This window comes from Nannospalax galili, unplaced genomic scaffold (genome assembly GCF_000622305.1).
Source record: "Nannospalax galili isolate Female #2095 unplaced genomic scaffold, S.galili_v1.0 scaffold37, whole genome shotgun sequence".
NCBI lineage: Eukaryota > Metazoa > Chordata > Mammalia > Rodentia > Spalacidae > Nannospalax > Nannospalax galili.
Window position 1 is genome coordinate 413,546 of NW_008339765.1, and position 20,812 is coordinate 434,357.

General features: G+C 36.5%; 1 protein-coding gene across 2 annotated transcripts in view; it reads right to left on the reverse strand.

The window, feature by feature from the left end:
* The window catches only part of Dpp10 (dipeptidyl peptidase like 10), a 1,579,922-nt gene that overhangs the window by 69,441 nt on the left and 1,489,669 nt on the right, over window positions 1-20,812 (reverse strand). For both annotated transcript variants that reach the window (XM_008834544.1, XM_008834545.2), the window contains exons 12-13: window positions 13,576-13,614; window positions 10,198-10,305 (exon numbers count right to left, since the gene is read on the reverse strand). In XM_008834544.1, coding sequence (XP_008832766.1) covers window positions 10,198-10,305; window positions 13,576-13,614 — 147 coding nt within the window. The remainder of the gene's footprint in view (window positions 1-10,197; window positions 10,306-13,575; window positions 13,615-20,812) is intronic.

The following is a 20,812-nucleotide window of genomic DNA, read 5'->3' on the forward strand; positions in this document are numbered from 1 at the left end:
AAAAACTACAAATGAACCTACCATTTGACCCAGTTATACCACTCCTTGGCATATACCCAAAGAACTCATCCTATTGCAGAGACACTTGGACATCCATGTTTGTTGCTGCTCTTTTCACAACAGCTAAGGGATGGAAGCAACATAAGTGTCCCTCAATTCACGAGTGGATAATGAAATTGTGGTTCATTTATACGATGGAGGATAGAGTTTTACTCAAGAGTAAAGAGAGATGTAATCATGAAACTTTTGGGTAAATTGATGAAACTAGAAACTGTTATACTAAGTGAAGTAACATAGACTCAGAAAAAAAATCGACATATGTTCTCCCTCATATGTGGATCACAGAACCAAACCTTGATGAGTGAATATGTATCCAGACATAACTACAGGAACCAGGATAATGGAAAGGAAACAGGAAGGTAAAGAAAGAACCTGAAAGCGAACAGTAGGAAACAGGCCTTAATAAGGGAGCTATGGATAAAAATTGGGTTAATTTAAGGGAGGTGGGAGGGAAGGGTATATAAGGAACTTAGGTGATAAAGGGAAAGAAGGAGTTCAAGAGAGGTCGGACCATAGGAGAAGAGTATTAGTAAGGGAGAAAGGGGGAAAACGGGGACATCTTAAGTAGGAAAACAATGATGGAGGGGTCAGACAAAACGAGACATAAATAATGTCTAGCTAGTTTTGAAAATCAAAGGGAACCACATTACTCCTACAGTCTACTGACAAATTATACATAGCAGATCAAGAAATATATGTCTAGGTAAGGTTTATCTGAGAACAATTGGTCTTTTCCCAAGATTTATATACATGACACACAGTAATTAAAAGTACCAGACTTGTAGAACTAACCTTCTTGGATGTTTAACAGTCATACTTTGAGGCCTAGGATAATTTGGTCAGAGGGACATATAGGACATTTTTTGCTCTTTGCCCTTCTAGGTAGACTAGTTTTGAGCATCTCTCAAAATGTACTGTAATTTTGGTGGGTCACTTGTCCTCTTGGTCAAGGAGGATGAAGAGACCCCACCAGATGGACTTGAACCAGTGTCCAGTCTACAAAGAGGAGGGTCAACACAGAGGAATCATTTCCTCCATGGATCCAAGTGACGCCAACTGTGGTCGAGTAGGACCTTTGACTTATTGGGCGGAACTGGTAAATGAAATGAGCCAGGGGCTCTTCCCAAGCCTGTGTGATCCTTGAGGAAAATATCCTCAAATGACCTTAAGAGTGAAAATATATTTGTTTATCTGGGCCAACTGTATGGCCTTAAACACACAAAAGGAAAGTATAACCAAAGATTAAATGGGCCAACATAATTTCTTAAGAGTCCATATGCATAGCTAAAGGCTATATAACAAGCAACAATGCCAGATAGGAGATACCTTCTTTTGAGTTCTTGGCCTGAGTGGCCCAAGGGATTCCCAGATAGTAACCCAGCATAAAACTGGGAAAATGAACAGCAGAACCCAATCTTATTTAAAGTAATATTGACAACTGATTGCTGCTAGATGAGGAAAAGCTGACCTACCTAAAACAAAGACCTCTAGATAAGCTGACTAGATTCACCAGAAGGGCAAGTAGTGGGGAATGGGGGAGGGTGCCATCTGGGAAGTGGGTGTATAGTTGAATAAGATGGTTTGGGATGTTCTGTGTGATATACACACACACACAAAATCAACAAATTTTTAAAGATGTATTATATTTGAGGAGGAAGCATGGAAATTTACATCATACTAATTAGTAGAGGTGATGAACAAAACCACTGAAATCTACCAGATGACTTTACAAATGTACACAGGTGCCAAGAATCCAAGTGCAACCGATTATGACTAGTAATAATCAGATACATACAGATTAGGGATGCAAGTGCCAACATCTCAGCGTTAGTAGCAAAAACAATGCGTCTTTCTGGAAGGAACAGTATATTCCAAAATGAAATGGAGATCTTTTTAAAAGGTTCAAAACTCATCCAATTTTATGTCTTACAGGGCTTATACTGAGTTCAATATTGTATAACTGTATTAATTCAACTGTGAACCTAGAAACTTGCACCCACTTGTGAAAGAGATGTACTCTTGCTCTAGAGTGTGTTACTGAATATGTTAAAGCTGTAGTGAAATGCTTCTTCTAATCATGTAGTTATTAAAATTTTTTTAAAATGATGAAAACATAATAATTCTTCAAAGCATAAAAATTTGCTCCTTAATAATTAGTCGATGTGAAAAACATTACCATTGAAATCTACCTGATGACTTTATATCCATGCTCAGATGCCAAGGAGCTCAGAAAGTAACTGACTGTGTGACTAGTAACAATCAGGTATATAGAGATTAGAAACACATGTGCAAACATCTTAATGTCAATTGCATTAAAAATGAATTTTTCTGTATGAAGCTGTTTATTTTAATAATGAAATGGAGATCTTTTTTAAAGGTTAAAACCTCAATTAATTTTATGTCTTATAGGTTTATACTGAGTGCAGTATTGTATGACTGTAATAAATCAACTATAAACCTAGAAATGTACAGCCAATTTTGAAAGAGATGCATCCTAGCTCAGAAAATTATTATTTAATATCTCAATGCTGTTGTAATGAAATACTTTTTCTAAGTATGTGGTTATTATATAAATAATATTTTAAAAAAGAAAAAGAACTCTTGCCTCAGTATGAGCATCAAGATGTTCAGATACTGATTAAAATATCTGTTCAGAGAAACAATTTCACATATATTAGCATAGTTTCAATTGTTGATAGAAGCAATTATTCAAGAAAAACTCATTCTTAGGGTATTTACTTATTTCTCTCTCTCTCTCTCTCTCTCTCTCTCTCTCTCTCTGTGAGTGTGTATGTATGAGCATATGTACAGTTGTCTGTGTGTGGGCAAGTGGTGCACATGTCTGGGTCACTTGCAGAGGTGAAAACATCAAGAGACCTCGTCGTCTGAGGCAGGGTTCCTGAATCTGGGTTGGAAAACAGCAAGCTCCAATAATTCTCCCCTAAGAACTGCAGGTGTAGGTATTTATGGAAATGCCTGGCTTCTATGCTGGGATCAGAGTTCTGGCCCTCATGATTATGGAACTAGTGTTTGCAATTGCTGAATCTACTTTCTAGTTCCCCAAATCATGTTCATAAAATATTGTTTTAATAGACTTTATGAAAATGAAGGAAAAACTCAAAATTCTGTTTTTATATATTCATAATGCTAACAATCTAGGAAATGCATGTACAAAGACAGAGAAATTTTACTTTTGATCCATGAACTGCATTTTAATAATAAATACTCATAAAATAATACAAAATACAAATGAATGTACACCATGTGTATCATCTCACTCAACATTGAATAAACATCTAGATATGTATTAAGTTAACTAAATATTAGTACTCTAAAATTTTCCTTTCATAATTATTTAACATTATGGGAAAGTATGTTTTTGAAATTCAAATTTAAAATAACAGGATGACGCTGGGGACATAACTCAGTTCACAAAGCGTTCACTGTGAAAGCTTGAGAACTTGGGTTTGATTCCCCAGAACCCATATTAACAAGCATGTTCTAATTTTCTAATTACAGACACAAATAATTCTCTGGGCTCACTAGCCAGCCATCTGCTTAGTTGATGTGATGAGAGAAAACTTTGTCTTGTACAAGGTGGATTTCTCCTGAGGAACGACACTCAAAGTTGACCACTGGCCTCCACATGCATGTTCACACACAAGTGAATACACATACATTCATACTTAAAGATATAATACCAGAATGCAATGCTATAGTTTACATAAATTTGCAATTGTATTTAAAAGTCAAAGATTAGAAACAATAAAATCATTCTCTGTACTAAATTACATTGACGAGGGATAACTTCTATAAATGAGAACAATGTCCACCGAATTTCATGAGGACATCCCTTACACTCCAGAGTGAAGAGAGTCTGAGCACGTGCTTGTAGCTTGCTCTCTAATGGTTTATAGCTACACACTGTTTAAGAGAGCAAAATGTTTGCAAAGATTTGGTGCACTTCACTGTGTAAAAGTCACCAACACTGCATGTTTGACCTTGCAGCGGTCACCAATGCCGCATTCATGACTGTGTAGAGGTCACCAGTGCTGTGCTATGCTGTAGCATGACTGTCTAGGGGTCATCAGTGGTGTGTGCATGACTGTGTAACAGGCGCCAATGCTGCATGCATGACCGAGTAGAGGTTACCAACAATATGTGCATGATTGTGCGGAGGTCACAAATGCTATGCACAGAATTGTTTAGATTGTAAATCATCGTGCTGTGTTTGGGGAGCAAATTTGGTACTATGTATCAAAACTTAAGCAAATACATTATAGATTCCTCTGTTTCAGTTTTGAACCTCTGAACACTGAGAAGTGTATTATTATGGGGACATCTGCAAATAGAAGTGTTTGTGTATATGAGTGCATTTCTTTGAATAGATTCTAATGTTAAAGGGTAGAATAATTTTAATGATGAAAAAGTCTATTTAAAAAGTATATTAAGTCTATTTGACTGAATGTGACACATCTCTTAAAATTTCAGAAAATATTAAATGTAAAATATTAAGATTTCAATTAGATGATGTGAAAAAATTCTGTCATTCTTTAAATGTTGCAAAAAATATGTTATAATTGAATCTTTAAAGAAAAATTCTATATTTTTAATGCAAAAAGGAAATGGAATTACACATAGTATTGACTAAAGACTAACAATATGGGAGATGGGGCTGTGAATGATTTTATATACTCCATTGTAAATTCATTCAGTTCAAAATTTTCAAAATGTTTGTATTTAATATATATGAACTGCTTTATACATTTACTAAAGTGGCTATTTTTATAACTGTTACTAAATGGAAGTAAAACCTTTCAAAATATATCCTAAAATTGTGTGTGTATGGCCACACACGTGAGGATGCACTTGTGTTTGGATATGTGTTCATCTGCCTGAAGGAAATATAAATTGTATTCAATTAAAGCCCAAACTTTGATTCACTGACAAAGTAGATTAATTTCAGTCAGTTGCCAAGATATACACAAATGATCCTTGAGTCCTGCTCATTTCTCAATGAGACAAATTATAAATATTCTGAATCAGAATAGAGTGAAATGTTTTCTACTTCAATGACAGTTTTGCTGCCTGCACCACATAAAAGATGAACTAAGTCAACACATTGCTCCATGAAGTTACTCTGAACATTGCAGAAATAATGAGTGAGCTGCTTGCCAGGCTGAACTCTCATACCACTCCATACAGAGGAGTTATTAGCAACTGATAGTTACTAGGGGTGTGGGTGGGGAAATCATTCCTTTTGAAGATGCATTTGGAACTGAGCATATAATGATCTAGGTGTAAAGCTCAGTTTTCCTTTTGTGTGAGTGTGCGTATGTGTCTGCAGAGGTAGTGTATTGGCAGGTTATCCATGCTCCAGTGGATGGCTCCACATCCATGTACAAAAGGGCAGTGCTAACAGCAGTGAGTAGGTTATATAAAAACAAGACATGAAATTGGAAGGGGCATATATTGAAAGGGTCATGGGAGAGTAGGAGGGGGAGAAATTGGGATAAATATGATCATAGCTCATCCCATACATGTTTGAAAATCTCAAGAATGAAGAAAAAAAATAAAAAGAAAATCTTAGCTAGGTGTGAAAAGTCCTTTTTTATTAATTTTATTTTGGTTTTTTTGAGACAGGGTCTCCCTGTAGCACCAGCTGGCCTCAGACTCACTACGTAGACCAGGCTGACCTTGAACTTACAGAGATCTGCCTGCCTCTGCCTCCTGAGTGCTGGGACTAAAGGCGTGAGCCACCACGCCTGGCCTGAAAAGTCCTTTTTAATATATTGCATTATCATTCTGCCCAATGCTTATATTAGACACTATTTCTGTTCTTAATATGGTAAATTAATTGACTTCATTTGGAACTGTGCATATAATGATCTATGTGTAAAGTTCAGTTTTCCATTTATGTGAGTGTGTGTATGTGTCCGCAGAGGTGGTGTATATGTGTGCCTGTGTGTGTGTTTGTGTGTGTGTTTGTGTGTAGGCCAGAATTTGACATCAGGTATCTTCTATAATTGCTCTACACCTTATCTTTCCCTGAACACAGATCATTGGCTGGCCAGACTGGATGACCAGTGAGCTCCAGCGATCGATCCACCTGTCTCTGAGCCCTGCCCCCCGCCCCAATATTATAGATGTGCTCTGTGCCCAGCATTTATGTATGTGTCAGGAATCTGAACTCTGGTCTTCATGCTTATATGACAGGCACTTTACCAACTGAATCATTTCTCAAGTCCTAATATTAGATTTTAAAAGTGCAACTAAATACAAAAGTATTGAAAATTAAAATTTTGATAAGGGCTAGAGAGTTGGCTCAGGGTTTAGAGAACTTCCTGCTCTTCCTGAGGACCACAGTTCAGTTCTCAACAACCACGTTGGGCAGCTCACAGTCACCTATAATGACAGCTCTAGGGGAACCAACATGCTTTTCTGTCCTCTGAGGGTTCACACATATATCTGCACGTATACATAAATGTGCTGGATAGCTTTAGTTGTTAACTTGACACACCTGGGTAGAGGGACTCTCAAATGGCAATTGGATCCACTGGACTGACCTGTGGCCATGTCTGTGGAGCATTTTCTTGATCGTGATGTGGGAGGGCCCAGCCCACTGTGGGTGGTACCACCCCTGGGCAGGTGGGCCTGTGTTGTATAAGAAAGCAGGCTGAGCAGCAGCCAGGGGAGCAAGCCAGTAAGCAGCATTCCTCCATGGCCTGTGCTTCAGCTCCTGCCTCCAGGTTCCTGCCCTGAGTTCCTACAGTGATGAACTGTGACCTGTGAGATGTAAACCAAATAAACCCTTTTCTCCCCAAGTTGGTATTAGTCAGGGTGTTTTGTCACAGTAATTGAAAGCAAACTAGAACAATAAATAATATGTATCTTAAAGAAAAAATAAATAAAATACCATAATTCGTACAATTTATTTGACAGACTATTTCCCTAGTGTTTATAATCACAAAGTTTACTTAATAAAAGTTAAATAAAGCAATTTCCTAGTGACCTCTATATTTCACATAAAAATGAAAATGATACGTTAAAAAGTCTACCTGTCTGTTCTAATCAATCAATAGTTTGATATGGAAATATCATAATTTAATTCCAATATGAGTGCATATATATTTTTAGGACATACATGTGAGTGAGTATATTCATGAGTGTATAATTAATTAGTCTGCTTTTCCATCTTCATAGCATACTATGAAAACCAACCTTCTCTCTGCTCTGAAAATTATATATGTTCTCAGTTTTTTAATTTCGACCTTGATTAAAATTAAAGTTAAATTTATGATAATTACTTTAATAATGTAAACCTCAGATAAGTTTTAAAGTTTAAGTATTGACATGAAATTTTGTGAATTCAAAGCAAATTCTTTCAATATAAATATGTGTGTAACTATAGATAACAGTAATTTTTCTTTTCTTTTTAAAATAATTTTATTAGCATATATTAATTATGCACAATGGGTGGCATTATGACACTTTCCTACATGTATATACTGCACTTTGAGCAGTTCACCCCTGTTCTAGGTGTTTCTCCATTGCTGTGACAAAACACTGACCAACAGAAACTTGGGGAGGAAAGGGTTTTTTCGGCTTTCATCTTCCAGGTCATAGTTCATCATGGAAGAAGCCCAAGGTAGGAACTCAGGGCAGGAACCTGGAGGCAGGAGCTGAAGCACAGGCCATGGAGGAATGCTGCTTACTGGCTTGCTCCCTTGGCCCCTTCTCTGCCTGCTTTCTTACACAATATAGGCCTACTCTCCCAGGGGTGGCACCACCCACAATGGGCCGAGTCCCTCCTACATCACTCAATAATAAAGAAGATGCCCCACAGACAGGGTCACAGGCCGTCCAATGGAGGAAATTCAACAATTGAGGCTCCTTCTACCGACATGTGTCAAGTTGACAACTAAAGCTAGCCAGCACAGCCCCCATTACCCTCCTGTCCTCCTTCCACTGATCCTCCGTGTCCTCTCCCACCTCTCTCTCTCTCTCTCTCTCTCTCTCTCTCTCTCTCTCTCAAGTTTCATGAAGGTTGCAACTATTTTAGAGTAATCACAAGAGTTGAAAGCTCTAAGAACTTAAAAGTAGCCGAGTTTGTGAGGAAACATGTCACATTTATATTTATATTTTGAAAGAAAAACAAATGATTTTTGGAAACTCGTAAGATTTCAATTTAGTTCCAGTTATTTGTCACTATAAAGCCTTTCTCCTGTGAGAGTCAGATGCTCGTTTGATCTTGAAGGATGCTTGTTTCTTTCTAGATGTTCATTATTGGGAATTAAATTTAAATTGACTCATTCATCTTGCCATATTAAACCAGCTGTTATAAACCTATTGATTTTTTTGCGGGGGGATCTTTTTGAAACAGGGTCTCCCTTTAGCTCCAGCTGTCCTGGAACTCACTACGTAGACCAGTCTGGCCTTGAACTCACAGAGATCCACCCGCCTCTGCCTCCCTAGTGCTGGGATTAAAGGCATGCAACACCACGCCTAGAAAACTATTGATTTTTAAATAATTAAAACTTTTTAAATTGTTAAAATTCTTTTGAAGTTTAGAAGGAAGAAAATATTCCTTTCTCTTGTTAGAAAGTCCTTAAAGATACACCATGGCCTTTGTGTCAATGAAAAGACATTATTTTATTGTATTTTTCTAAAATCTGTATTGCATTTTTCTGGTGTGAATACATCTTTAATTTATTGTTCCATTTATAATTGCTTTGTTCTTTTTGAGACAGCATCTTCTTGTAGCTCCCGCTGGCCCGGGACTTGCTATTGAGACCAGGTTGGCCTTTATCTCACAGAGATCTGCCTGCTTCTGCCTCCCAGTTGGTGGGGTTAAAGGCATGTGCCACTATGCCCAGCTGTACCATTCAGTTTTGATGTGCATACACTTGACTTTGACTATTCAAACTTTTAAATCTGTGTATTTACTTTCTTGTATGTCAGGTTTCACAAGTTAGGGTATGTTTGTGAAAGTCACCGGACTAATTTGTGGAGTCAATTCTCTCCTTCTACCTTTAAATGGTTTCTAAGAAAGAAACTCAGGACACCAGGCTTGCAAGGCAAACACTTTTATGTGCTGAGTCATCTTGCCAGTTCAAGTATTCAAAACGCTTTTAATACCCTCAAAGTATTAAACTGATATAAAAACAGGAAATCTCTATTCAGGGGTCAAATTTCTCTATGTTGTCCCTAGGTATTGAAGTTTGGGTGTTCTAAAATTATTAAATTGTATATCTCAAGGCTAAGCATGTAGCTCAGTTGATAGAGTGCTTGCCTGGTGTGCAATAACCTCTGCACTGAATGAACTGAAACTGTTGGCACATGACTATAACCCCATAATCTCAGCACTTCTCAGGAGAATTATAAATTCAAGGTCATACTAACTACATAGTGAGTCTGAGACAAACCTGGGCTACTTGAGACCTTGTCTCAAAGATAAGAAATAAGTAAATAAATCAATAAATAATTTAAATATAAAATCTGCACCCTAAGGGTTCAATTCACAGTGCATGCTTATGGCTCATTACATTTTATTGACTTTGGGAAGTTGCAGCTTGAATGCACTTGTATACATGGCATCTCCTTCCAAAGCTGTCTGTGAGCCCCATACTCTTAACCTCCATTGACATTCACTGTGGGCTCTGAAAGGCATTTGACTTGAACCTGCAGCACTGGGGAAATGTCTTAGTGGGTAAAGTGTTTGTTGTACAAGCATAAGGACATAAATTCAAATACTAACAACTTATGTAAAAGTTGGCCTTGGCAATATACATTTGAAATCTCAGCACTCCTATGATGACGTGGAAGACGGAGACAGGAAAACACCTGGAGGTTCATAGACCAACTAGCTGATGAACAAGAGAAACTTTTGTTCTCAAACAAGGTAGGAGGCAAAGACTGACAGACACTCCAAGTTACATCTCACCTCCCATGAACTTAGTATATATGTGCCCACAGTGACATATAAACACACACACACACACACACACACACACACACACACACACACAGAGAGAGAGAGAGAGAGAGAATGGGAGAGGAGAGAGATTTTAAAAATAACAGGGTTTTCAAGGATACCATGACAATGAAACCAAACCAAGGAAAGAACCCAGCACCTACCTGGACCAGGAACATAGCTATGTGGTGGAATTCTCCACGGCCACCTTGCTTGACAGGGACAGTCATGAAGAACTTGCTTCCATCTCTGGAAAACACAGGCTCTTCATTCTACAGTGGAGAAGGGCAGGTGAGGATCTCAGAGCAGGATGGTGAATTGGCAGCTTTCTACTTTCAACATCTAGCATGGGCTGCACCAGGCATTTGCTTTTCAATTACTTTGGGAAACAGTAAAATTATTTCAAAAAACAATGCACAATATTTTGCATTTAAAAGTGAACTTAAGGTTAAATTTTGTGTGTGACTGTGAAGAATGGGAAGGATGGGGAAGCCTCATGTGGGGTATGGATGATAAAAATTAGACTAAGGACAAGCCTTGAACTGATTCAGACAAGAACTTGTGTCCCTTCACTTGAGATGGTATTTGACAATTACCTTTCAAAGATAAGGAGAAGGCAATATAAAGGCCAGTTTACAAAGAACATATTTTAAATCATAAAATTCCTTAAGAAACATATTTTGTGACATCTTTTACTCAATAACTCTACTTATTTCAAGATTCATTTCTGATACTATATACAAAATTAACTAAAAAATATAAAAAGCAAATTGCCACAAAATTGGAAATTACAGATCACTTAACATAAATTCCTTCTTTTTAGTGTTTGTTTCTCCTCAAACATATTAACAATGTCCACCCACATTTGTGACTCTCAGGTGGTGACTTTCAATTAAATCACAGTTAAATACTATGCAAACACAATTATTACTTTTTAAAATTGTTATAGAGTCATATACACATTTACTCATAAATGCATATAAACATGTTTTATGTGCATGCTTAGGAAGAACATATATAAATATACACACAGACATAGATATGTACACATATATATGTTCAGCAAGAACATTAAAAAATTGATATCGGGGAGCTGGAGAGATGGCTCAGCGGTTAAGAACACTGACTGTTCTTGCAGAAGACCTGGGTTCGAATCCCAGCACCCACAAGGTAGCTAACAAATATCTGTAACTCCAGTTCCAGGGGATCTGACAGCCTCTTCTGTCCTCCATAGATATTTTACAACACGGGTGCACTTACCTACATGGAGGCATAACACTCGTACACATAAAATAAAAATAATAAACAAAATTAAAAAGAAGAAAATTGATATCTGGCAAAACATTGAATTCTTTGTTGCCTAATTCTTCTCTATAAGAAGGCATTTGTGTGGTTTTCTTTGCAAGATTTTAGATGCTTAAATTTTTATTATTTTCAATAATGGGTATGTATGTGTGAGTGCAGTGCCTGTAGAGCCCAGAGGTTTCTGCTGCCCTGAGCTGGAGTTCCAGTCAGTTTTGAATCACCTGATGTGGGTACTGGAAATCAAATTCAGGTTCTCAGCTAGAGCAGAATGCACTCCTGACTGCAGAGCCATCCCTCCAGCTTCACTTTTTAAAAAATATTTTTTTTTATTTTATGTATATGAGTGTTAAGCCTGCATATATGTATGTGCACCTCTGTCATACAATGTCTGAGGAGGTCAAAAAAGGGCACCAGATCCCCTTGGAACTAGAATTATGGATGATTGTTAGCAGCCATTTGAATGCTGGGAACTGAACCCAGGTTTTCTGCAAGAATGATCAGTGCTCTTAACCACCAACCCATCTCTCCATCCCCTTCACATTTTAAGCCTTTAAAATGATTTTCCAGTCCTCCAAGGGCCTGCCTGGCCTTGCTGGCTCTTCTGAATCCTGGGGCTGAGCTTGTTCCTGCCTGTCCACAGATGCATACTTTTCACTCTCTGTCCAGCTCCACCTCTTATGCTGCATGTGTCATCCCCAACGTCACTTCATTCATGAGGAATCTCTTGACCAATCTATGTAGGGTTTGGTCATCTGCTGCTCTTGATGTCCTTTGTCTTCTTTTATCTTCTTTCTGTACAGTTCCTAACACCACTCAATACATCCACTGTCTTTGCATGCATTTGTTTGTAGGTATGTTTCTGCACACATGTGACATTCCTCTAAAATATGTGTACATGAGGCTAGGAAATTATATTCATCACAGATACTTCTCCAGCACAGGGGACACTGACTGTCATGGAGAATATGCTCAGTATTTTATCACCTGGCAAAGACTAATTTTATTGTTATTATTAAGGATATCTTTAATAGCAATATAAAGTTAATTTTCATTGTTTACTTCCTGGACATTCATGAATAATATGCGATGATATATGTAATAAATTAAAAGCACTGAAGTAACATATAGGTAAAGGTTGAGGATACTGTATAACTGAGCATATAATAATTAAAAAAAGAAGACACATTACTGACTGGGTAAATCCCATTTCTTCTCTCTGGCAGTCAACAATTCGATTGTGTTCAAGTCCTGCCTCATCTTTGCCTTTAAATATGTGGTATTCTTCATGACACTGTTTTGAGACACATGGATCTGGATCTGAAATGGTGAACTCTGTAAACTACCCAATGTATTACATACCTGTCATCTCAACATTAGACCCACTGAAAGCTTTGCTAACTGGCTAACAATCATCTAGGGGATCCAATACCCTATTTTGGCCTCTGTGGGCATTGTACACATGTGGTGCACTTATGCATTGTACACATGTATATATATAATGTTCATTTTAATTATTGTTGCTGTTGTTATTAGAGATTATATATATAGTCCAGGCTGCTTCCAACTTGCTATGTAGTCCAGTCTGGCCTTGAACTAGAGACCCTACTTCAGTTTCAAAAATGCTGGGATACCGATAAGCCACTATGTCTGATATCACAAATATTTAATGCAACAGACTTACTTTTTCAAAACTAACAAAGCCTTAAGGATTTACTACTGAAATAAATGTCTTTGTATTTTTCCTTATTCGTGAGTATGTGTTTGGGCGGGTATATGGTATGTATATGCATGTTTGCATGTGGGTGCATGAGTGTGGGGGTATGCATGCATGCATGTCCAAAGGCATGCATCTTCACATGCATGTGGATGCCTAAGGTTATTAACAGAATTCATTCTCAATTGTTCTTTTGTTCTTTTAACTTCTTCCTTGAGGCAGGGTCTCTCAATCAACCCCAGAGTTTGCCATATGGCTACTCTAACTGGCCATCTTGCTCTGGGGCTTTCCTCTCTCCACCATCCTAGGCTGGAATTACAGGTAGGCCACCATGCTACCTGGCATTTACATGGATTTAGGGATTCAAACTCCTGTCCTCACACTTGCAAAGGCAAGTACTTTAACTGATGCACCATCTCCACAGCTCCCTGAAATAATATTTTAGAGAAAGTTATTATGTAATAGACAGGTAAAGAAAATGTTCATAATGCCCAACATGTGATGGAGACCGCCTATACTATACCTGTTTAGAGAGCCAGTTGTCGGAAGTCATCTCATATTTCTGAAATGGAACAATTAACTGTGAATCATCTAAGACCAGCATGAACACCCATTGATAAACCCTTTCTTACACCATTCTCCTCAGCTAGTGAGAGCTTCAGGGACCCCACTGGCAATATTGATGACTTAGAATTAGATGATAACTGAATCACAAAGGCTTTGGTCCCCATAACTCCCCATAGTTCATCACCAGGGTGTCAGAGGCTCAAAATCACATTCCAAGTCTGTTTGATGACCTCATTCAAAATATTTTGGACCAGCAGACCCTGCTCTTGTCACCTGAGACAGCATCAGGAAAAAAAAATGAAGTCTTCAGTGGAGCTGGGCAAACAGCCAGGAACAAAATGAAAAAAAACTGACATGCCTTCAACTTTTAATCTACTCTTAGTCATCACCATTTGTTTTCTCATCCACAGTCATTCCATTCAGTGTTAGGGGTAAAAGTCAAAACTATGACATGTCAAAATATATTTTCCTTTCAAATACCTTTTGCAAATGGACATAACCAAAATCATTGCAAAAAGCCTCATTGGACTAATTAATATTGTTAAGTAGATAAAATATTCCAGTAATAATGCTTTTTATTCATGACATGAAATTTTTGTTTCCTGAAAAATGAAATTCTGTAAATACTGTACTTCAATTAAATAAAACTAACAACATTGTCTATGTGAATTCCCTACATGTATAAAGACTTATTTCATTTTTTTCATAATAATTCCATGTTTTTATACTTTTTTCTGAATCTATGATATTATTAATAACTTTGATTTCTTTAAAAATTTTTTTAATTATATGTGTTTGGGGGTTATGTGCACATGTGATTGCTGGTGACCATACAGGTCAGATACTCTGAGTGACAGGGGGCTGGGAGTCTTCATATATGGGTGCTGGGAACAAGAAACAGGTCCTCCATAGGAGCAGTACCCTCTCTAACCATGGACCCAGCCTCTGGCCCTGATAATGTTCTTTTCTCAGGCATGTTTTTTAATGGTTCTCTACATATGACTCCGTGCCCATATCAGGAAACATCTGATGAACTCATTCCTTAATTTCCCATGTGTGTCTCATCAATAGTAATTCTTTTTATCCAGAAAAGACAGAAATAAAATACTGATGATGACTGCTCATCAGTAATTTAGTTTCCTTAGAACCCACTACAGTTTAAATTCACATGTACGGTCATTTATCATACTACTTCAATGTATAAAAAATGAAACTTTTAATCTCTAGACATAGCACAAGATTACAAAAAATTCAATTAAGACATCAGATGAGTATTGCCATAAGCATAATAATACACAACATTTTATTCCACCCTTATAGTCATATAGTGAAAATGCATAGGCTGGCCTTAGTAGAAGATGTAACAGATTCCTCTGATTAAACCAATTCTGACTCCCTCATGCTAGGTCAGCTCTGTATTACTGAAGACTGTCAGCACCCCTATCTAGACCAATTTAAAATGCCCCTGTAGTCAGTTGAGTAACAAACCATATAGGACACTTTGTCAAGTACATGGGGAAGTCCTAATCAGACCATAATATAATGAGATGAATCAGGATGGCTGAAATGAAGTTACTGATGATATATGTCTAGTGTGAAAAGCATCACTCAAACCCAATAAATGATGCTAAACTCAGCTATCTATTTTCCACATTTAAGCTTATCATACCATTCCAAGAGAAATTTCTGCCTCTTTACTTCTCTTTTTCACAGACAATTTAAGGAGAGTGTTTCTAGAATGCCCACACAGTGAAATGCGAAGATCTGAAGTACATAATGTCACAGGTTCCTTCAATTTTATTTTCATATCATGAAGATTTGGCATCTACACATTCCTCACACCAGTTCCTTGGGTCCCTCCCAGAAGCTCACAAAGGACACTTCTCTCATTTTTTTCCTCACAGATCAATTTCCTTTGTTTTGGAAATTTAATTATAAGGAATTAAATCATGCATTATGAACACATTATACACTTCTTGAAATGAGGGTTTTTTCATATCACATGTTTCTGTGATTCATTCCTATATTCTTTATTGTACCAGCATTCTATTTCTATTCCTTTATTTAAAAAAAACCTGTTCTTGTATGTGTGATGTAATATAATGTGTATCACTCTGTGTGTATGTGTATGGGGGGCTTCAGATGGGTATAAATTTAGTGTGTGTGTGGGGGTGTGGGTTCACATGTGTATAAATTTAGGTGCAGACATTCATGTGTGGAAATCAGAGCATAAGGCCAATTGCTGATTCTCGTTTTCCACCTTAAGGCAGTCTCTTTGTCATTGTACGTGCCAGGATAGCTGTCCTGGGAGTCTCTAGAGATTCTTCTGTCTCTATCATCTTACCCTAGGAGAGTTGACATTGCAGATGGGTACTACTGCATCCAGCTTTATGTGAGTTCTAGGCATGTGAATTAAGGTCATCAACTTGCATGGCAATTGCCTAACCTACCAAGCAATTTTCCCAGTCCTTACATCTGTTTCTTCCTAAATCACTGAAATTCTATTGAATAGATTGATTTGCCTCATTTTAATCCATTTCTTGTTCATGAACATTTTTATAGATGCCAAGTTTTAGTTACTATGAATAAAATTTTCTTGATTTTTCTTTTTCTTTTTAGCAAATTTTTTGAAAAACACATGCTTTACGTTTGTGTAAATCTCTAGTATATTACTAAATATGTATAGATATATACTTTATTAAAAAGCTATATTATACATACCTCATGCCTACATTTTGTTAAACGTTGTGCCTTAAAAATTATTTTAAGGGAACTGAATCATTTTCTACTCCTTTCTGCAAAGAATGAGAATCTTAGCTGTTGCTTCATCCACAGATATATGCTTACCTTGGGAGTTTCAGTTGAGTGATTCTCATGGCATGCAACATCACCTCAGTAGGATTTTACTCTGTATTTCTCTAAGGCCAAGGGAGGTTGAATACATTTTCATGTGTTTATTATCTTCCCTCCAAGTGTCTGTTCATACATTTGTTCTACTTTTTAAAAAAAAAATTACTGGTGATTAGGATTTCTTTTGATATTTATGTGTGAAATATGTACTCTGGGGAAATTTTTTTTATCATCTGTGACTTTGCTATTCATTTCCATAATACTTCCTTGATTAAAAGCTTCTGATTTTAATGAAGTCCCATGTATTATTTTCTTTTAGTTGGTGATGTTTTTGCCTATTCAGTATAGTGAAATTGTTTTAATTACTTTTCTTGTTTCTGTGAGATTATACCTAATTAAAGGGAATTTTAAGGAGAAATGGCTTCTTGTGGATTACAGTCTGAGAGGACACAGTCCATCATGCAGGGAAGGCAGGGCAACCTGAAGCATAAACGGTTTAGTCACATTGCATCCACACTCAGGAAGTAGAGAATGACAGGATGTGGGCTGAGCTATAAAGCCTCAAGCCCTGCCCCTAGTGATCTACTTCCTCCAGCAAGTCTCTACCTCCCAAGGGATTCACAATCCTCCAAAAATAGAACCACCATCTGGAAACCAAGCATTCAAATACATGAATCTATGGGAGACATTTTATATTCAAAGTGCAACCCAAGTTATAGCCCGAATTTTTATCTAGGAGATTGGCAATATTACATTTTTGATATAGGGTTGTGAATGATTTTAAACTGACTAGACTATGCTATGAGACAGATTTCAGAGATTTCCTTTCTGTTTGAATTCCATTTGTTTCATTTCCCCCCTATAGAGTAGCTGAATATCAACTAATAGTGAAAATGACAGCCTATTTTCCATAAACTATTCAATTCAGCTGATGGATTTGCCTGTCTTTACTCCTCTCTTTCCATGTCTAAGAGTTCACAGCTTTCTAGGTATTTCTGCAGTCAGTACAAATGCATCTAACTTTTTTTCATTTTTAGGATATTTTGAATTGTTTAGGTTTCTTGATTTCCTTATAAAATAAGTAAAACTTTTAAAACATTTATTTATTTAGTTGTTATTTATGTTTTATTTGCATGTGTAATTATGTACGTATACCTGTGGAGGGGGTAGTATTCAAGTACCATGGCATAAATGTGGAGGTCAGAGGGCAGCTTCCCAAAATTGGTTTTCTCCTACTGCGTGGGTCCCAGGGAACCAACTCAGGATGTCATGCTTGACAGCAAGCACCATTACCCACTGAGAACTTTTTATCAATACTTCATCTTATAATTTTTTTTCATTTTATGTGTAAACGTGTAATGCCTGCATGCATGTAAGTGCACATGTGTCATGCGATCCCTGCAAAGGTAAGAAGAGGGTATGAGATCCCCCTGGAACTAGAGTTATGGATGTTTTTTTTTAGCTACCTGGGTCCTCTGTAAGAATAGCCAGTCCTCTTAGCCTCTGGTCCATCTCTCTGCCTCATATTTATCAATTCTTAAACAAGCTCTTATGTTCCTAAAAGGGAATTTGAAGAAAGCTTTGTATGGTGATGCATGCCTGTGATCCCAGCATTCAGGAGGTAGAGACAGTAGGATCAGAAGTTCAAGCTCATTTCCAAGTACATAGTGAGGCCAGCCAGGAATAAATGAGACTCTGATTCAAAAGAAATAAAAACAAGTAGAGAAGGCAGGTGTGAAGTAGGGTGGGGCTGAGGGAAATTTAATTATATTGAAATAGGGGTTCAGTCAGAGTAAAATTTATAATTTAATAATATTACATCTTTCAATTCCAGAACATGTATTTAAGACTTCTAAATGTCTTTCAATTATGTTGTCACATTCAATATTGCGATCTTGGACGATATTTATTTAACTTTAGCCTAGCACATATATAATGTTTTGAAACTTTTAATGGTATTTTCACTTCCGCCTTAATACTGTTGCATTGGATAGTCCAGGTATTAGCGTTACAGGTGGTTATGAGTTGCCCAATGAGGGAGCTGGGAATCTGATGCAGGTCTTCTGTAACAGCAGCACGTGTTCTTAAATGCTGAGCATCTGTCCAGTCCTAGTTCCTTAAAATTTTTTTCAACTATAACTGAATTATTCAGTGTTCTTTTTTTAAATCATGTATCCTAGGCTGGCCTCAAACTCATTATGTATTCAAGGATGACCTTAGAATTATTTTTCAAATTGTGTCTAGACTGACGTTTTGGCAGTTGAAGATTTTTGTTTTATTTTACATTTATTATTATTATTGGGTCTCACATATTTCTGGCTGGCTTTGAACTCTCTGTGGAGCTGAGGATAGTCTTGAATTTTGATTTTTCTGTTTCTATCCCTTATAGTTTATATGGTGCTGAGAATTAGACATACTTTGGACATCCTGTCGTCAACAATAGGGCTTTACTTTCAAGTTCTGGGATGCAGTCAAGAGCTGTGGCAATAGCTTGTATTATTTTTGAAGTCTCTTGGACTACCCCACCCAACAACTTGAAGGGAGGTTTCTCCTTTATTTCATAGCCTTCAGCTATAAACAAGCAATCATACATATATTGTATGTGTATTTTTCAGTAGGACTTGAAAGTTAGACTGTGGATGGGATATAATCAACTGTCTTAACCTCCTGTTTAGGTAATTTTCCATAGCGACGGCATGTGATTAGAATTATGAATTAAATAACCCTTTCTGCCAATGTTTCTTTTTGACAGGGTATTTTTTATCACAGGATTAGAAATGCAGTTGGGGAGGCTATAGGACTATGAATGAGAGAAAGGGGGTCTAAATTTAATTGAAATACATTATATGAATGCAAAAAAAGTCAATAAATACATACATTGGAAAAAGAAAGGCAGCTAGAACTCACTGATGGACATTAAAAGATATAAAGTACAAATTAAGCAGTACTCTATTTTAGCCAAATATTTTGGCATTTGTTTTCATTATGTTTTAGTTTAGCATTGCTTTTACTTTATCTTATTAGTTCTTCAACCCACACATTTGTGAATGACTTTTTAAAATTTTTTCTGTTCATGTCTCAGCTTTCTGAGTTGGAATTATGAGAACACATTCAATCAAGACTGTCTTTGAATTTTTGTTTCATCACTTTTTAAGTTTCAAATGTTTGTGATTTACTATATATTTCTAATTTAATCTTATTGTGGTTAAAAAGAATATTTTTCATTATTTATTTTTGAAATTGTACATTTAAATATTTTCATTTTATATGTATGTGTGTGTGTTCCTGCTTATTTATATGGACACCATGTCTAAGTAGCTACCAGTGGAGGTCAGAGAGATGGAATTACAGAGTTGTGAGCTGCCTGATGTGGTTGCTATGGACCAAACCCAGGTCCTCTGCAAGAGTAAGAAGTACTCTTAACCACTGAGTCATCTCTCTATTCCTTCTTTGTTTGATTTCTACTTGAGTCTTGTAAATGGTCCTTCAGCACTTGAAAATATCATTCACTTTGTTGTTGAATGAAATATTTTTAACTATACAATTTATATACAGTTGATAAAGTATTCTATATCTGTGTTGTTATTTTGACTAATTTTATCACATGGCTAGATTACTAAAGTCACCAAGTATAATTGTATCCATTTTTTTTCTTTAGATCTTTCAGCTTGCTTATGAATTTTGAAGCTTCACTGTTAGGTGCCTAGGTATTCAAACTGTCGTAATTTCCTGGTCAATCAACAATGTGTCATTATAAAGCTACAATTCATCTCTGGTCTAATCCAATTATTTAATTTGATTAATTAAAATATGTACTTTTATCTGGATATGTAATCCATTACCTTTAAGAAAAATCAAACTTAAGGGAGTTTGACAATTATGTGTTTTCCATCTCAAAGACTGTCATTCTAGTTTTCTGGTTAATGTTGTATCTCATGAAACCTGAGCATTTATTCTCATAATTATGTCAACTTGTATCAATGTGGTTTTCTCTGAGGGTTCATTCATTTTTTTGTCTCTAAATTTTTGATTTGCAATAACTTGACTATGAGATGTTTAGATATACTTTATCTTCGTATGTTTCTAAATTTGCCAAATTCTTGAATAAATTTTTATCATTTTGTTTCAAGAAATTTTAAGCCAATATGTTTAAAATTTTTCTTATTCCAGCATCTTCATTACAGAATTTTCTACATGTAATTTTATGAGTATATCAATTTACAGTGTTGCACATGTCCTTGAGGCTTTTCTCTGTTTTCACCCTTTGATATCTCAGGAATTCAGACTTGTTTCCATTATGTTCTCTGAAACAGTGTTTAATATGTGATCAAGGCCATTAAGTT